The 18,776-nt window shown below is 38.4% G+C and overlaps 1 protein-coding gene across 2 annotated transcripts in view; it reads left to right on the top strand.

Annotated features, from left to right (window-relative positions):
* Positions 1-2,455: 2,455 nt before the first annotated feature.
* C6 (complement C6) overlaps positions 2,456-18,776 on the top strand; it is a 78,733-nt gene continuing 62,412 nt past the window's right edge. Inside the window, exons 1-4 of one of the 2 annotated variants that reach the window (XM_086362546.1) lie at positions 2,456-2,571; positions 9,874-10,036; positions 12,058-12,214; positions 15,257-15,401. In XM_086362546.1, the coding sequence (XP_086218672.1) occupies positions 9,894-10,036; positions 12,058-12,214; positions 15,257-15,401 (445 nt within the window). In that variant the 5' untranslated portion in view covers positions 2,456-2,571; positions 9,874-9,893. Of the gene's footprint in view, positions 2,572-2,928; positions 3,030-9,873; positions 10,037-12,057; positions 12,215-15,256; positions 15,402-18,776 lie in introns of those variants that run through there. The other variant, XM_086362547.1, reaches the window with a different exon arrangement.

Genomic DNA, 18,776 nt, shown 5'->3' with positions numbered 1-18,776 from the left:
AGATGTAAAGAACCCACTTGATCACTGTTATTTTAAATCTTTCCAGATTAAGTATTTTGCTTGGTTTTGCTTGGATATAGAAATACTTTTTTGATAATAAACTTGTATCCAGTAACCTTACTAAATTCATTTATTAATTCTAATCTATATCTGTAACTCCTTTTGGATTTTCTATGTACACTACCATTCTGTCTATAATTCAATTTACTTTACTTTCTTTTCAATGTGATACTTTTTTTTTCTTTCCTGATTGCACTTGATAAGATTTCTGGTGCACTACAGAATAAAAATGGTGATAACAGACATCTTGTCTCTTTTCTGGCCTTAGGAAGAAAAAGTTCAATATTTTTGCACTAGCTATGATATTAGCTACAAGGTTTTTTGTTTTTGTTTCATTTACTTTACTTTACCTTATACCATTTATAAAAACATAGTGTGACTGTAGAGAACTAAGGAGGATATCTAAAATATAAAACTATAGGATTCTGAAGAAAATTTAGGACTATGACTTCAGATTTCTTAAAATAATTTCTTAAACAAAAGAAAAACTATCCAAAGCAAAAATTATCAGAGGAAAATAGACAAATTAGATGACATTAAAATTAAAAGTCTCTCATCAATCAAAAATACCATAGATAAAACTAATAGATAAGTGACAGACTGAGAGATCTGTAAAATCCATATCGTACAAGACACTAATATCTAGAATGTATGGGACACATCTGTACAGATAGAAAGCCAGACTGTCAGGTGAGAATGAAATGCTGAAGTTCGCTGTTGATCACTGACATGCGACTTCAACAACACTTAACAAACAAAAAATGCTAGGAAGAAGTCTTCGTAGGCTGCTAGTAAGAGTTTAAACACGTATAGTTTTTCTGAAGAGCAACCTGGAAGTCTCTTGGAATTTTTCTCAAAGGTTCACAAGGAAAGAGTACATTGTGTTTATAATTGCAGGGAGATGAAGGCAACAGAAGTGCTAAGAGAGTGGGAAAATAAAAGGTAGTCCATACAGTGAATGTGTGTGTTCCAGTAGACATACACCGCATAAGGCTCAGAAGCATAAAGTTGGATGAAGAAAGGAAGAAATCAAATAAAACTTTTAGCAAAATACCATTTGTGTAAATCACAAAAATACTCATAGAAAATGAGACATCGTGTTTTTAGGGTTTAAACACATATATCTAAACAACCATATGTAAGGATAAACATGAAATAGACTAATATATAACTAATCTTGGAAAAGAAATGAAACAAAATCACGGGGGAAGATAGTGCAATTAACTAAAAGATCTTGCACAGACCAATGATGATATGGTTCTGTAGATCATGGAATATGATAAATTCTGCGCCATTTAAATCTTTTTAAAAATGTATACTGTCACAAAATTATATATATATATGCTTTTTTTGCATACGTGTATGTGGAGAGACACATACATGTGTCTGACTGAACATTATATGATTGAAGCACATTATATATGGGGTATGTACTCCAACTATGAATAATTTTATCTGTTTATGAAAAATGATTTTGCTTTTCCTCTTCATGCTTTTCACATTTTCTAAATCTTTCTCAATAAATATTACATAATCAGAAAAAATCTATATATTTTTTAATTAAATGGACACATTGCTAAAGGAGAAGGCAATTTTAAGCACTTTATTCTGACAGTTTTTTAAAATGGAGTCAGAGATTTCTTTTATCTTCAGTAGCAGTACCCATTACAATAGTTCTTGAATGGGAAAATCATTGAAAAAGCAGGACCCTGTGTAATATCTCACTCTTAAGAGATACAGGGTTGTTGCAGAGTTGTTTCAGTGCTACTCTCTCAATTCATCCCACCCTGTCTTTCCCCCACTGTGTCCACAAGTTTGTTCTCTATGTCTGTCTCTCTATTCCTGCCCTGCAAATAGGTTCATCAGTACTATTTTTCTAGATTTCATAGATATGTGTTAATATATGATATTTGTTTTTCTCTTTCTGACTTACTTCACTCTGTATAACAAGCTTTAGGTTAATCCACCTCTACAGAAGTAACTCAAATTCATTCCTTTTTTATGGCTGAGTGATATTCCACACATTACCATATGTAAAATAGATAGCTAGAGATAGTGGCAAATTGCTGTTTAATACAGGGAGCTCAACCCAGTACTCTGTGACAACCTGGAAGGGTAGAATGAGTTAGAGGGTGAGAGGGAGGTTCAAGAGGGTGGGGACATATGTGTACTTACATAAGACAGAAGTCAACACTACATTGTAAAGCAATTTTCCTCCATATAAAAATAAATTTTAAAAAACGTAACAAGGAAAAAAAAAGTTTCAGGATTACTGCTGATTGAAGTAATCATTTCCAAAGTCCAGATTTCCCATGGAATGTTTGTTCTGACAGCGCTCTAGGTGTTGTTAGATCTCTGGGACATGACCTTGTGTCAGCTAGCAAAGGGGAAAAAAGATTTGTTTGGATTATTCTATAAACCCTTTTCACTGTGAGTACCTATTGTTTCCTTAGCCATCTGCAGATTAGTTCTCTGGATACCACAAACTGGATACCACAATTTTTGTTTAAGGTAAGTGACATAATGATTTCATTTGTAATTTTAAGATTTCAAAATCATAGATCATGCTTCCAACAAACTTGCCCTTTCATGCATGAAAATACATAACAGATTACAGTCTTTTACCTTCCTTTTAAAGTAAGATGTAACTATTTTGCTTAAACCTCAAAAGAACCAAAAGGTTCATATTTCTTACAGAAGTGTCCTTCCAGAGAGCTGCCTTGGTGAATCAAGTTTTTCTATGAGATAAACTACATTTAAAAGTAAAGCAAACATACCTTTTAGCCAAAGACTAGTCATGTGCCTGGGCTCCCCAGATAGCACCAGCAGCAGTAAATACAACTTCTTGAGCTTCTAGGGCATGGGCAGAAGGAAAAAATAAAAAATAAGAGATTCAAGACATTTACAAGAAGATGGAAAGGAAGAACTTGAACTTAGGGTCAGACTAGAACATCTTCTGAACCTGTCAGGTAAGATGTGCTGAACTGCCTTAGGAACAAATCATTCATGTGAGTCAAGGACATGGTAAGGTGATAGATCAGAATAAAATGGATTTCACTCTATAATAGAATTCTCCACATGCTCACATAGCCATCTTCAATGGTTCAATGGAACTGCTCATTTTTAGAGTTCAAGAGGGTTGGCAATGAGAAAACTTCCAGAACTGCTGCTCTTCTACCATGCTACTGCAGTGGAAAATTTTTCTTAACTATGTTTCTCTACTCACTGAAAATTTTTTTGTTCCATGTTTATATGAAAATTGTGTGGTAATGGGCATAATGCCTGCATGAAATTTTAGATATCTCCAAAATGTCTAAAGATGTTAAAAATCGATAAATAAGGAATGCTTTGATATTAGATGCTGGGCTATGATAATAAAAAAATAAAAGAAATAATTATCTTTATTTGAATGAGAATTATTTTAACATAAGTCAACTTTTCCTTATAACAATAAAATGTTATAAAAGCTACTGATTAGCTATTTTATTAGCATCTCCTCAAATAAGAATCTTTGGCGTTATCATCTTCATTTATAGCATTTTCCAAGTTGTCTCAGAATAGTATAGCCAAATATGAGATTAGAATATTTTATATGGATTCTGTTATTGCAGTTTTATGATAAGAGGAATAAAATCCACCTATACTTTTCAAGCTTTTGGAAGTTAAAACAGAGTGTCTGCTGAGAATTGAGAACTAGTAATCTTTTGTAATTCAATTTTGCCCGATCATTTACATGCTGATCCCACAAAATAAGAATTTATTTTCTTTACAACTGAATTATTCTGGAACATATCTATCTCTTCAAAATTTAATAAGAAAAAGATCAAATAAATAAATAACAGGAAAACCCCCTCTGTTTAGATCTCTTTCCTTGCTGAAACGGTTCCTGCTTGAGAAGGTCCCAATTTGGGGGTGGGGGATGGGATGTGGTCTGTCTAGTGATTAATAAGAAAATTTCATATTGTTTAGAAGCCTCAGGGCCCTTGGCAGCTGGTAGAAAGCCAGTAGAAAATCATTCAGTCTCAGCTTGGGTTTGATGTGTAGCATATAGAACTCATACTATGTATTTGGTTTGAACCCCGCCTAATTTCTGGACACTCTTATCCCAAAGTCTATGGTTCTGTATTGCTGAAGAAAACCAGAAAAGGTGAGTTAAATACCAGTGAACTAAAATTAGGCTACCCTAGTGGCTCAGATGGTAAAGAATCTGCCTGCAATGAGGGAGACCTGAATTCCATCCCTGGGTTGGGACGATCCCCTGGAGAAGGGCATGAAAACCCACTCCAGTACTCTTGCCTGGAGAATCCCTGTGGACAAAAGAGCCTGAAAGACTACAGTCCATGGGGTCGCGAAGAGTCAGACATGACTGAGAGAACTAAAATTGGCAGGCAAGTGCAGTGGTCTTTAAACGAGTCTCTTGTTTTTATGATTGAAACAGCCTATGGGTGTAGCGACTTACATGTATCCTATGGCTGATTCATGTTGATGTATGGCAGAAACCAGGTCAATACTGTAAAGTAACTATCCTCCAATTAAAAATAATTTTTTTTTTAAAGTTTGGATAAAAATCATGAAAAGCATCTTCAGTTTCTGTCTACCTCCTCAGACAGTGATAATGAATTCTGTTTCTTTATAACTCATTCAATGAATACTCAAATAGGTGTCAATTCCATTTCAAATTAAAGGACATATTCAGCCACATGTCAGTGGATTTTGTTGCTTTTATTCTAGGATTTTTCTCTGAGCTTGTAGGACAATTTGAAAATGTTTACTGACTGACATACTAAATGATGTAAGTTAGAAAGACAAATGCCATATGATATGGGCAATATACAATATGATACAAGTGAACTTCGGAGAAGGCAACGGCACCCCACTCCAGTACTCTTGCCTGGAAAATCCCACGGACGGAGGAGCCTGGTGGGCTGCAGTCCATGGGGTCGCTAAGAGTCAGACACGACTGAGCGACTTCACTTTCACAAGTAAACTTATTTACAAGACAGACTCATAGAAAGCAAATTTATGGTTACCCAAAGGGGAAAAGGGTAGGAGAGGGATAAATTAGGAGTTTCGAGTTAGCAGATACAAACTACTATATACAAAGGAAATAAACAAGATCCTACTGCATAGCACAGGAAACCATACATCCAGTTTATTTATATATATATTTGGGCTACCCTCATAGCTAAGTCTATAACCCTTAGCTAATCTCTAACCCTTGTGGCTCAGATGGTAAAGCGTCTGTCTACAATGCGGGAGACCTGGGTTCAATCCTTGGGTCGGGAAGATTCCCTGGAGGAGGAAATGGCAACCCACTCCAGTACTCTTGCCTAGAAAATCCCATGGACGGAGGAGCCTGGTGCAAGCCACTGTCCATGGGGTCGCAAAGAGTTGGACATGACTGAGGAACTTCACTATCTTTCTTTCTTTCATAGCTAAGTCAGTTAAGAATCTGCTTGCGATGCAGGAGACCCAGGTTCTAGTCCTGGGTTGGAAAGATCCCCTGGAGTAGGAAATGGCATCCCACTCCAGTATTCTTGCCTGGAGAATCCCAAGAACAGAGGAGCCTGGCAGGCTATAGTACATGGGGTTTTAAGAGTCAGACACAACTTAGTGTCTAAATATACATGCATATATATATATATACACACACATATACACACATATATATACACATATACATATATAAATATATATATAACTAAATCACTTTGCTGTATCCTGGAAATTGTTGCTGTTTTTCAATCCCTCAGTCATGTCTGGCTCTTGGTAACCCCATGGACTACACAGCAAGCCAGGCTTCCCTGTCTTGCAGTGTCTCTCAGTTTGCTCAAACTTATGTCCATTGAGTCAGTGATGTCATCCAATCATTTCATCCTCTGTTACCCTCTTCTTCTCCCACCCTCAATCTTTCCCAGCATCAGGGTCTTTTTCAATGAGTCAGCTCTTCTCATCAAGTGGCCAAAGTATTGGAGCTTCAGCTTCAGCTGAATATTCATCAGTCCTGACAATGAACATCAGGACTGATTTCCTTTAGGACTGACTGGTTGGCTCTCTTTGCAGTCCAAGGGATTCTCAAGAGTCTTCTTCAGCACCACAGTTCAAGAGCATCAGTTCTTCAGCACTCAGCCTTCTTTATGGTACAACTCTCACATTGGTACCTGTCTACTAGAAAAACCACAGCTTTGACTAGGTAGACATTTGTCGGCAAAGTAATGTCTCTGCTTTTTAACACACTGTCTAGGTTAGTCACAGCTTTCCTTCCAAGGATAAGTGTCTTTTAATTTCATGGCTTCAGTAACCATCCACAGTAACTCTGGAGCCCAAGAAAATAAAGCCTGTCACTGTTTCCACTTTTTTTCCCCCATCTATTTGCCATGAGGTTAATGGGACCAGATGCCATGATCTTAGTTTTCTGAATGTTGAGCTTTAAGCCAGCTCTTTTACTCTCCTCTTTCACCTTCATCAAGAGGCTCTTTAGTTCCTCTTCATTTTCTGTCATTAGAGTGGTATCATCTGCTTGTCTGAGGTTATTGATATTTCTCCCAACAATCTTGATTCCAGCTTCCAAGTTGAGCTTCATCCAGCCTGGCATTTTGCATGATGTACTCTGCATAGAAGTTAAATAAACAGGGTGACAATATACAGCCTTGACTTACTCCTTTCCCTATTTGGAACCAGTTTGTTGTTCCATGTCCAGTTTTAACTGTTGCTTCTTAATCTATAGATAGGTTTCTCAGGAGGCAGGTAAGGTGGTCTGTTATTCCCATATCTTTAAGAATTTTCCACAGAGTTTGTTGTGATCCACACAGTCCATGGCTTTAGCATAGTCAGTGAAGCAGAAGTATATGTTTTTCTTGAATTCTCTTGCTTTTTCTATGACACAATGGATGTTGGCTATTTGATCTCTGGTTCCTCTGCCTTTTCTAAATCCAGCTTGTACATCTGGAAGTTCTTGGTTTATGTACAGTTGAAGAGATGGGAATACCAGATCACCTGACCTGCCTCTTGAAAAATCTGTATGCAGGTCAAGAAGCAATAGTTAGAACTGGACATGGAACAACAGACTGGTTCCAAATAGGAAAAGGAGTACGTCAAGGGTGTATATTGTCATCCTGCTTATTTAACTTATATGCAGTGTACATCACGAGAAATGCTGGGCTGGAAGAAGCACAAGCTGGAATCAAGGTTTCCAGGAGAAATATTAATAATGTCAGATATGCAGATGACACCACCCTTATGGCAGAAAATGAAGAAGAATTAAAAAGCCTCTTGCTGAAAGTGAAAGTGGAGAGTGAAAAAGTTGGCTTAAAGCTCAACATTCAGAAAACTAAGATCATGGCATCCAGTCCCATCACTTCACAGCAAATAGATGGGAAAACAGTGGAAACAGTGACAGACTTTATTTTTGGGGGGCTCCAAAATCACTGCAGATGGTGACTGCAGCTGTGAAATTAAAAGATGCTTGCTCCTTGGAAGAAAAGCTATGACCAACCTAGACAGCATATTAAAATGCAGAGACATGACTTTGCTAAGAAAGTTCCATCTAGTCAAAGCTATGGTTTTTCCAGTAGTCATGTATGGATGTGGGAATTGGACTATAAAGAAAGCTGAGCACCAAAGAATGGATGCTTTTGAACTGTGGTGTTGGAGAAGACTCTTGAGAGTCCCTTAGCCTGCAAGGAGATCCAACCAGTCCATCCTAAAGGAAATCAGTCCTGAATATTCATTGGAGGGAGTGATGTTGAAGCTGAAACTCCAATACTTTGGCCACCTGATGTAAAGAACTGACTCATTTGAAAAGACCCTGATGCTGGGAAAGATTGAAGGCAGGAGGAGAAAGGGACAACAGAGGATGAGATGGCTGGATGGCATCACCGACTCAATGGACAAGAGTTTGGGTAAACTCCAGGAGTTGGTGATGGATAGGGAGGCCTGGCGTGCTGCAGTCCATGGGTTTGCAAAGAGTCAGACACGACTGAGCAACTGAACTGATACTGATAACTGTTGACACCTAGCTTGGAGAATTTTGAGCATTACCTTACTAGCATGTGACATGAGTGCAATTGTGTTGTAGTTTGAACATTCTTTGACATTGCTCTTCTTTGAGATTGGAATGAGAATTGGCCTTTTCCAGTCCTGTGGCCACTGCTGAGTTTTCCAAATTTGCTGGCATATTGAGTGCATGTTTTGTTAGAGATACAAAAATCAAAATGGCAGTATTAGGGGGCAAGTATGGTTTTGCTAACTCCATCCATTAACTCACAGATCCTCAAGGCTGCACAGCACATGGGGAACTACTGATCCAAGTTTTCTCTGGCATTTAGCCACATCTGAGCAAACCCTCTTGTGGTCTGGGTGGTGAAGTTCCAAGCATGTAGATTAGTATTACTAGAAATCGAATGAAAGGATACATCTCATCTAAGAATGTGGAGTCTGGGGCTTACTTGTCATGTAGCTTCAACCTTATGTACCTGCTAAAGCCTCAGCCTCATCAACCCTAAAATGAGGAAGTTTAACCTAAAGGTTTCAAAGACTCTTTCCAGCTCTAACTTCTCTGAGTCTAAAAGTAGAGATAATGGGACAATGAACTCTTTAGCAAGCTATTAATACCAAGATGCCAGGAAACTAAACAGAGCTTCAGAAAGAAAGGTTCCAAAGTCCTTCCCCAGTCCCAGAAAGGTATGAAAAACTGAAAGGAAGTACTAGGTAATACTTGAGGGTACTGTCTGCACAAAATAAGTAATTATCTTAAAAAGTGTAAGATCATATAAAAAATTCCATTTGGAAATGGAATGTGATACAAATATTTACTACACACTTTGATTGGTTTTTTTCCTTTACAGGGTTTGTTTTCATTCTTCTAAGTGATACGATCTCCTCTTTGTAGAATTTTGTCTTTATTTAAATTAGCAACATCATTTAGAATTTCTTCTACACAGTGCTGGTAATGTCCTCAGTTTAACAACATGAGAACTGAAGGATCATCCTCTCTATCACATTTCCAAAATAAATGGTGGTTTTCACACTGGATTACATACATTTTAGGGCTGGTTTAGGGAATTGGAGGCTAGTTTATGCCCACTGACTTCAGCCTGGCTGGCCAGTGGCAGCTTCATTTTTATTCTGTATTGGAGTTCTACATAGATTTCTTTTTTTTTTAAGTTTCACTGCTTAAAAAAAGGTTGACTTTCCTGACTGGGTTTGAACTACACCATACTAACTAATTGTACATTATGATATACCTTCATTCAATGAACACTTACTGATGCCTGTTCTTTACCCAGCCAATGTGCTGGATGTTGAGTGGTAAGATGACTGGGATTTGGTACTGACTCTTAGTCTTGTGAGCCACTTGGGCTTCCCTAGTGGCTCAGATGGTAAAGCGTCTGTCTGCAATGCAGGAGACCCGGGTTCAATCCCTGGGTTGGGAAGATCTCCTGGAGAAGGAAATGGCAGCCCACTCCAGTATTCTTGCCTGGAAAATCCCATGGACCGTGGAGCCTGGTAGGCTACCGTCCATAGGGTCGCAAAGAGTCGGACACGACTGAGCGACTTCACTTTCACTTTGTCTTGTAGCCTATCACTCACAGTTCAGAGAAACTTAACTAGTACTGGGATTTTGAACTATGGGAATGTCCACCCTAAAAGTCTTTAGAAATAGGATTTATACTCATAAGGTTGTGAATTTATACGTGTTGACTTAAGGAAGGCAAGATGTTTTCAAAGATCATATTTGAGGCTGTAACCGAGAATGATTTGTTAAGTTTTACCCCATGAATGTTTGATATATATTACATCATTTCTTTTCAGGATCTGGAGGCCCTCCAGGCATGGCCAGACACTCCGTCTTGTATTTTATCCTGCTGAGTGCTCTAATTGACAAGAGCCAAGCCTGTTTCTGTGATCATTACCCATGGAGTCAGTGGTCCAGCTGCTCAAAAACCTGCAATTCTGGAACCCAGACCAGACAGAGGTGGGTGTGGGCTTTGTAGCTTTTCTATGTGCCCTGGGAAACCTCAAGGACAGAATTAGCAAAATCAAAAAGTGCCACACTAAGCAATGGGAAAGAAAATATATCTGCAAGTATAATTTTTGCAGAGTACAATCTGCAAAAAATTTTTTACTTTTAAAAAGAACTCATGAATTTGGATGGAATTTGATGTCTTTTCCACGTAAGGTTAAAGTGGAGTCTACTTTTGTTCTCTCCATAAAATTGAAGCATTTTAAAGAAATTCAATTAAGAATCTGTGCAATATTTTCAGTTGACTATTTAATTTACTTAGAATCACTACTTGGGTTTTTTTTTTTTTTTCAATCAGCACATAACTCTGCTTGCCTACAGTTAGTGAGTTAATTATAGAGAATTTTCTACTCATTAAACTGAGTCTAACAGGACCTCAATTGAGCAGCACTGCTAGCTATTAGCTCGATTGTTGGCATGGACAAGAAGGCAAGAAAACTGTGTTTTACTTGGTAACATTTAATAATTCAGTCTTTTCATTAATTCAGATTATTCCTCCCCCATAGTTTCTTTAAATCTGTTAGATATTTCTGTTCCATGAAGACGCTCACGTGACTTGGAAGAAAAAAGGCATATACTTAATGTGTTTTTAACTGTTATGGAACTTTTTAGAGATCTAATTTAGAAAACTATTTTTACATATGTAGTGTGAGTCTCATTAAAATCACCACCTGATGGCCTCAATAAACCATCTACTCCGGATGTAAGAACAGATTTGTTCGTAATACTTCCCTACTCAAGAGTCCCTTAGTAGCTCACTACTGCTGCTGCTGCTGCTAAGTCGCTCAGTCGTGCCCGACTCTTAGCGACCCCATGGACTGCAGCCTGCTAGGCTCCTCGGTCCATGGGATTTTCCAGGCAAGAGTACTGGAGTAGCTCACTACTGCCTGCCAAATAAAGTACCATAATAAAAGTTCATCCCTCTCGATTATGCTCTTCTCAGGTGCATCCCACAAACTCCTCCATGGACATATCATACTCCTTCCCTGCTAATCTGTGCACAAGCTGTTTCCTCTGAACACCCTTCCCTTCGTTGCCTGGAAAACTCACGTGGATTTTTCAAAACGTATCTCTCATGTCACTTTCTCCTTTCATCTTTAGCCCCACAGAGCTCTGGCTCTATCTCAATCATTGTACTTACCACATTGCATTGTCATCTTTTAAGCAATTAGCAGAAACTTTCTTCTTTCTTTTTCTTCCAGTCCCTCCCAGGAATTCCATCACGGCAGGCTTCATAGACGTGTAGCCTGTGCATTCACACAGGACCCCACTCTGAGAAGGGCTGTGGTTTGGCTTCATGCTCTGCCTCCTCTCTTTGGAAATTCTTAAGAATTTATGAATATGTGTTGCTGTTCAGTCTCTCAGTCATGTCTGATTCTTTGTGACCTCATGAACAGTAGCCTGCCAGGTTTCCCTGTGCTTCACTATCTCCCAGAGTTTGCTCAAACTCATGTCCATTGAGTAGGTGATGCCATCGAAACATCTCATCCTCTGTCATCCCCTTCTCCTCCTACCTTCAATCTTTCCCAGCATCAGGGTCTTTTCCAACGAGTTGGCTCTTCACATTTAGGTGGCCAAAGTATTGGAGCTTCACTTTCAGCCTCAGTCCTTCTAATGAATATTCAGGATTGACATACCTTAGGATTGACTGGTTTCATCTCTTTGCAGTCCAAGGGACTCTTAAGAGTTCTCTAGCACCACAGTTTGAAAGCATCAATTCTTTGGTGCTTAGCCTTCTTTGAACATGTGACCCCCCCCCCCACTTTTATTTTGCTTTGTGCCCCACAAATTATGGACCCAGTCTTGAGTTCCATTAAGTGGTAAAAACTGTACATATGGTGGACTGCTTGATTTTCCACGAAAACCTCTTTCCTTTTATTCACTATAATTGATGCTCAATGAATATTTTTCTTATGGGGCTGGAGCCACAGTAAAGACACTCATTCTAAGCAGCTTTCTCCTCCTTATTATAGACGGATTGTTACAGATAAGTACTATTTTGAAAACTTTTGTGGCCAGCTTTGTACCAAGCAGGAGTCCAGAGAGTGTAACTGGCAAACTTGCCCTATCAATTGCCGCCTGGGAGATTATGGACCCTGGTCAGACTGCGACCCTTGTGTTCAAAAACAGGTAAGTGAAACGTGGGTATATTCAGGAAATCAGAATCATAAATTCTCAAATTCCCTGACAAACTCAACAATCATAGAAATGATGAATTACTTTAATTTCTGGAAATAAACTGTCCCAGCTTCCACTGAGGGAAATATTTTAGGGGGAGGCAGGATTCATTTGACATGCTTTATTGGCATGTGAATACCAAAAAAAAGTTCTGCCTGCCACCCCCCAAACCCTGAGGATTGGTATTGCACTCACCCAGCTCTGATTTCCACTGCCTCTGCCCTGTGAGAGCTCACAAAGCAAAAACAGGTGCTAAAAAATGTGCAGTTCAGTCCAAGATTTAAAATCAGACAGAAATGAGGTACATTAATTAAAATGACTCCTTGCCCTTTCTTTAACTGCCCCCTGCTAAGGGAAAGTCCCTCGATTTGTTTATTGTTCCCAGCTGCAATATTTACCTACCTCAAATTCATTCCAGGTAGGGCACTGGCCCGGGTGAATCCTAGTCAGGGTAGGTGCTAAGCATTCAGACATTAGGGAAGTAAAAGGAATTGACCCAATACAAGGAAAGCACCCACTATCTCACAGAGACAGTTAGGTTCCTTTGCACACATCATCTTATTCAAACTTCACATCACATTATTTTTCTACCCATTTTACAGATAAGGAAGTTATAGCTCATTAGGGGTTAAGTAATTTACCCAAGCACATATCACTAATGAATAGAAAGCTACATATTGAACTTGGATTTTTCTGACTTTAAAGTCAGTACTTTTGAATCCTATTCTATTTCTATCCTTCCCTGACTCTTTGATTTACTACTGACCATTTAAAACCTTTCAAAGTGTGGAAACTGTGCCGGCTTTGGTTTCCACAGTGACTTTCTCATACAAAAGCCCGCCCCCATCAACCCTTTCACATTTATCACTTCACACTATCTTTGAGGAATAAAAGGGCTACTGTTACGACCTGGAAGATTTATTGCACTCAGGACATGCTCAGTAAATATTTGTGCATTTGATTTTGATTCAATTTAGAATCCTATGATTTCAGAGTTAGAAATCTTCAGAAATTTGTTGTCCCACTTCCTCGTTTTACAGGTTGGAAAAACGAGACCCCAAAAGTATTGACTTCCTTAAGAAAACACAATAACGGAATTGGAAAAAAATCATTAGTAATTTAGCAAATGCCACTATAGGAAAAATCACTACTGTGACTGAGAAGCCCAGTTTTCTTTTTTTTTTTTTTTTTTTTTTTATGGAAAAAAGAGATCCTCAAAAGTATATAGCATAGAATGTAGTTTGTTTATGGTTAGTTGAGAAGGCTTATTCCAAATTGCTGACCCAGGTCTAGTAAAGTATTACTTCTTTTTTTTGGGGGGGGGGGGGATTTCTGTGTGTTGATTTTATATCCTGCAACTTTACTATAATCATTGATTAGTTCTAGTAATTTTCTGGTGGAGTCTTTAGGGTTTTCTATGTAGAGGATCATGTCATCTGCAAATAGTGAGAGTTTTACTTCTTCTTTTCCAATTTGGATTCCTTTTATTTCTTTTTCTGCTCTGATTGCTCTGGCCAAAACTTCCAAAACTATGTTGAATAGTAATGGTGAAAGTGGGCACCCTTGTCTTGTTCCTGACTTTAGAGGAAATGCTTTCAATTTTTCCCCATTGAGGATAATGTTTGCTGTGGGTTTGTCATATATAGCTTTTATTATGTTGAGGTATGTTCCTTCTATTCCTGCTTTCTGGAGAGTTCTTATCATAAATGGGTGTTGAATTTTGTCAAAGGCTTTCTCTGCATCTATTGAGATAATCATATGGTTTTTGTTTTTCAATTTGTTAATGTGGTGTATTACATTGATTGATTTGCGGATATTGAAGAATCCTTGCATCCCTGGGATAAAGCCCACTTGGTCATGGTGTATGATCTTTTTAATGTGTTGTTGGATTCTGATTGCTAGAATTTTGTTTAGGATTTTTGCATCTATGTTCATCAGTGATATTGGCCTGTAGTTTTCTTTTTTTGTGGCATCTTTGTCAGGTTTTGGTATTAGGGTGATGGTGGCCTCATAGAATGAGTTTGGAAGTTTACCTTCCTCTGCAATTTTCTGGAAGAGTTTGAGCAGGATAGGTGTTAGCTCTTCTCTAAATTTTTGGTAGAATTCAGCTGTGAAGCCGTCTGGACCTGGGCTTTTGTTTGCTGGAAGATTTTTGATTACAGTTTCAATTTCCGTGCTTGTGATGGGTCTGTTAAGGTTTTCTATTTCTTCCTGGTCGAGTTTTGGAAAGTTGTACTTTTCTAAGAATTTGTCCATTTCTTCCTCGTTGTCCATTTTATTGGCATATAATTGTTGATAATAGTCTCTTATGATCCTTTGTATTTCTATGTTGTCTGTTGTGATCTCTCCACTGTCATTTCTAATTTTATTGATTTGATTTTTCTCCCTTTGTTTCTTGATGAGTCTGGCTAATGGTTTGTCAATTTTATTTATCCTTTCAAAGAACCAGCTTTTGGCTTTACTACTGACCATTTAAAACCTTTCAAAGTGTGGAAACTGTGCCGGCTTTGGTTTCCACAGTGACTTTCTCATACAAAAGCCCGCCCCCATCAACCCTTTCACATTTATCACTTCACACTATCTTTGAGGAATAAAAGGGCTACTGTTACGACCTGGAAGATTTATTGCACTCAGGACATGCTCAGTAAATATTTGTGCATTTGATTTTGATTCAATTTAGAATCCTATGATTTCAGAGTTAGAAATCTTCAGAAATTTGTTGTCCCACTTCCTCGTTTTACAGGTTGGAAAAACGAGACCCCAAAAGTATTGACTTCCTTAAGAAAACACAACAACGGAATTGGAAAAAAATCATTAGTAATTTAGCAAATGCCACTATAGGAAAAATCACTACTGTGACTGAGAAGCCCAGTTTTCTTAGATACTTTCTGGCTTCGACCCAGCCTCAGAGGTATTCACCTTTCTCTCCTTTCCTTTGAGTTCAAGGTTAGGTCCAGCCTCAGAGGTATTCACCTTTCTCTCCTTTCCTTTTAGTTCAAGGTTAGGTCCATCCTGCGCCCCAGTCAGTTTGGAGGACAACCATGTACGGAGCCTCTCATGACCTTTCAGCCGTGCATTCCATCCAAGCTCTGCAAAATTGAGGAGATTGACTGCAAGAATAAATTCCGCTGTGACAGTGGTAATGTACTTTTGAAAAATGTTCAGTCTTCACTAAAAATGACTAAAGTTATTCCAATTGACTCCCAGAGAAAGTCATGATAGAAAAGTCCCACCATATTTTAAGCCTAGGGAGACAGGGATGTTATGCTACCAATTACGTACTATTCATGTGTAAAATTACAGCTTTCAGGCTATAATCATCTTGACCACTTACCTGATTCCTTTGCTCATCAAGAACACGTTCCCAGATTCCTACACTGTTATGAAACAGGAGGAAGAGAATGAGGAGGAGGAAACAGAGGAGGAAGCAGATACTTTTAAAAATCGGCTATTAATAAGCACAACTGAAATAAGCAATTGAAAAGGAGTGATGCATTTTAAAATTTTAATATGGTTTATTAAGATAAGGATGTTAATGCTAAGATATTATGTAAAGGGGATGGTTAGAGATGATGTAACAAATTTTCTGGTACGGTCCATTGAATGATTCCAAAGATAATCACAAAAGAGGAGACTGCAAATGATTTAAACAATGGCAACATTCCCTTCAAGTTCAATTCTCATACAGATTCATACATTTTGATATTTAAGTATTGTTAGATTATAATCAAACCTTGAATATACTACTTAATCTATGTATTCTCTTGCTAATTAATAGCTTTCCAAAGCTCAGCATGTTGAACCATATAGGTCAGATTTCTGCAAACTTTTTCAGGAGAAGTCCGGGTGGTGAGTATTTTAGGCTTTGCAGGCCATACAGTCTGTGTAGCAACTATTCAGCTCTGGAATCGTGGCATCAAAGCTGTCACGACTTGGCAGTATACAATAGACAGTATATTCAACAAATGACCATGACTATGTTCCAATAGCATTTTATTTACAAGAGCAAGTAGCAGGTCAGTTTTTGTCCATGGGCCATAGTTCACTGATTCCTTGTATAAATAGTCAATTTTAGTTAAAATAAAATTAGAGTTCTGATGAATAAAATCCAAATTATTTGCATACTCTAAAATACACTGAAAAGTAGAACTAGATGGCAGATTTCAAATTCCCATAGAAAACTGACCCCAGACTTGGACATAATGTTTCTCTTCTCTTACTCTTTGCTTCCTGCCTTCAGCTTTACCAATCTTTTCTGAAAGTCAGACAGGAAGGCTGGTTCCAGGGTTTTCTCTCTGTACCTCATCCCCAGAACGGGATGTGAGGGTGAGACATGGGTAGGGAGATATACATTATGCCTATGTAAATAAGGGGCTTCCCAGGTGACCTTAGTGGTAAAGAAACCACCTGCCAATGCCAGAGACACAAGAGATGTGGGTTCGATTCCTGAGTGGGGAAGATCCCCTGGAGGAGGAAACGGCAACTCACTCCAGTATTCTTGCTGGGAAAATTCTATGAACAGAGAAGACTGGCCGGCTACTGTCCATAGGGCCTCAAGGAGTCAGATGTGACTGAGCAACTGAGCAACCAACAACCAACTGGAAGCTAACAAGAGGCAAGAAGGATCTTCCCAGAGTTTTGGAGGGAGCATGGCCCTGCAGACATCTGGTTTAGACTTCTGCACTCCAGAACTAGGAGAGAAAAAGTTTCTGAATTTCCGTTTATAAATAAGGTCATGTCACATATTGACAAAACAGGGAATATGAGAAAAACCTTGATGGTAATGGCTAAGGGGATACAGACCTAAGCACTATATTCAGAATATTAAGATAAAAGTTTAAAACTGATGCACATCAATTTGAAGCTTGAAGGGTAGTTTCTAGAACAGATTACCAGGGAGAATTCTTATATTCAGTAGATGATAAATTATGAAATTTATTATGAAAGAGTTTGTTTATGTCAAAAATATCCACAAGTCTGAGAAGTCTTTAGATATATCCATGTGCTATCAGTTCAAAATGAGTGATTTCAGGAAAGTTACTGGTATAGGCACAGCAATCTCTACTTCATCAGTAATACATCCATAGCTAGTGATATAAACTGAACTATTGAAATGCATCTGTAATGGTTGATAAGCAGCTGCTACCCTGAGCTCTCTTAGTGACCTCTGCCCTACTGTCCAGATCCCTTCATCAGAAATTCCTAGATCTTCCCAGGATCCAACCATTAACTAGTTAATCTCTGGTACAAATATGGTTGGCATCCATTCTGACTGGGTAATGCCATGGGCTCTTGGTTGTTGAATATTCCACTGAAGATGATATACCACTGTACTCTCCTAAAAACATCCACTAATGCCACTCTCAAAGGAATAAAAGATTGGATGGACCATTATTTGTCTGACATATCAGGATGATGTAAGTCATCCTGACAAATATCAGGATGATATTTGGATCAGTTAACAACAGAAAAAAATCTCTATCTTTCCTTTCCACTCTCATGATTGCTCTTCAGAATCTTCCAAGGCTAATTGTATTATTTTGTTTTGTTTATTTTTTTAAAATATTTTCCATGGGTGCACTGTGTCCCTCCATTCTGAACCCTCCTCCCATCTCCCTCCCCACCCCACCCCTCTGGGTTGTCTCAGAGCACTGGCTTTGAGTGCCCTGCTTCGTGCATCGAACTTGCACTGGTCATCTATTTTACATATGGTAATATACATGTTTCAATGCTATTCTCTCAAATTATCCCTTTAATGTATGCATGGATCTTTGAGAAGTACCCATGAGGCAAATTCCCATGCACTATGCCAACTCCTCTCAAAGTGCTAACTTTAACACAGAGATGAGAATTTGCAACTGGTTATAAAAATAATATACCATGTAGTAACATAAATCAATTCAAGTAAATAGGAAAATCATATATAATTCTAAATGACTACATAATTCCAGGTGTAAATATATACATGCATGTGTTGGCTAAAGCAAGCTGACTTCTACAAATTCTGTACTATTGAAATGTCCCTTCACATCTGCCATTCCTTATTTAGTATAGGATATATTTGTGGCTTACAAATCTTTCCCCTTCCTATTCCATTGTGTTTCCATGACCTGGAACCATTCTCAACTGTGTCCCATCAGTCCTGTTTCACACTGCCACCCATTCCTAAACTTCGCTCAAGAGAAGTCCTCCTGCTTTCATCCCTACCCTTGCTAATGTTGTTGTTGCTGTTTAGCCACTAAGTCGTGTCCAACTCTGTGCAACCCGTGAACTATAGCCTGCCAGGCTCTTCTGTCTGTAGGATTTTCCCAGCAAGAATGCAGGAGTGAGTTGTCATTTCCTTCTGCAGGGGATCTTGCCGACCCACGGATCAAACCTGAGTCTCCTGAATTAGCAGGTGAATTCTTTATCACTGAGCCACCAGGGAAGCCCACCCTTTTTAACAGAGACTCTATAATATCCCTAAAATTGTTAGCACAAGTTCACAGTGAAGTCAAACAAACCAAAATGTCAG

This window comes from Bos grunniens, chromosome 20 (genome assembly GCF_055505025.1).
Source record: "Bos grunniens cultivar Pamir isolate PY7600 chromosome 20, Bosgru_T2T1.0, whole genome shotgun sequence".
In the NCBI taxonomy this organism is placed as follows: Eukaryota; Metazoa; Chordata; class Mammalia; order Artiodactyla; family Bovidae; genus Bos; species Bos grunniens.
The sequence above is the reverse complement of the archived record's forward strand: the minus strand, read 5'-3'. Positions and strand labels throughout refer to the sequence as shown.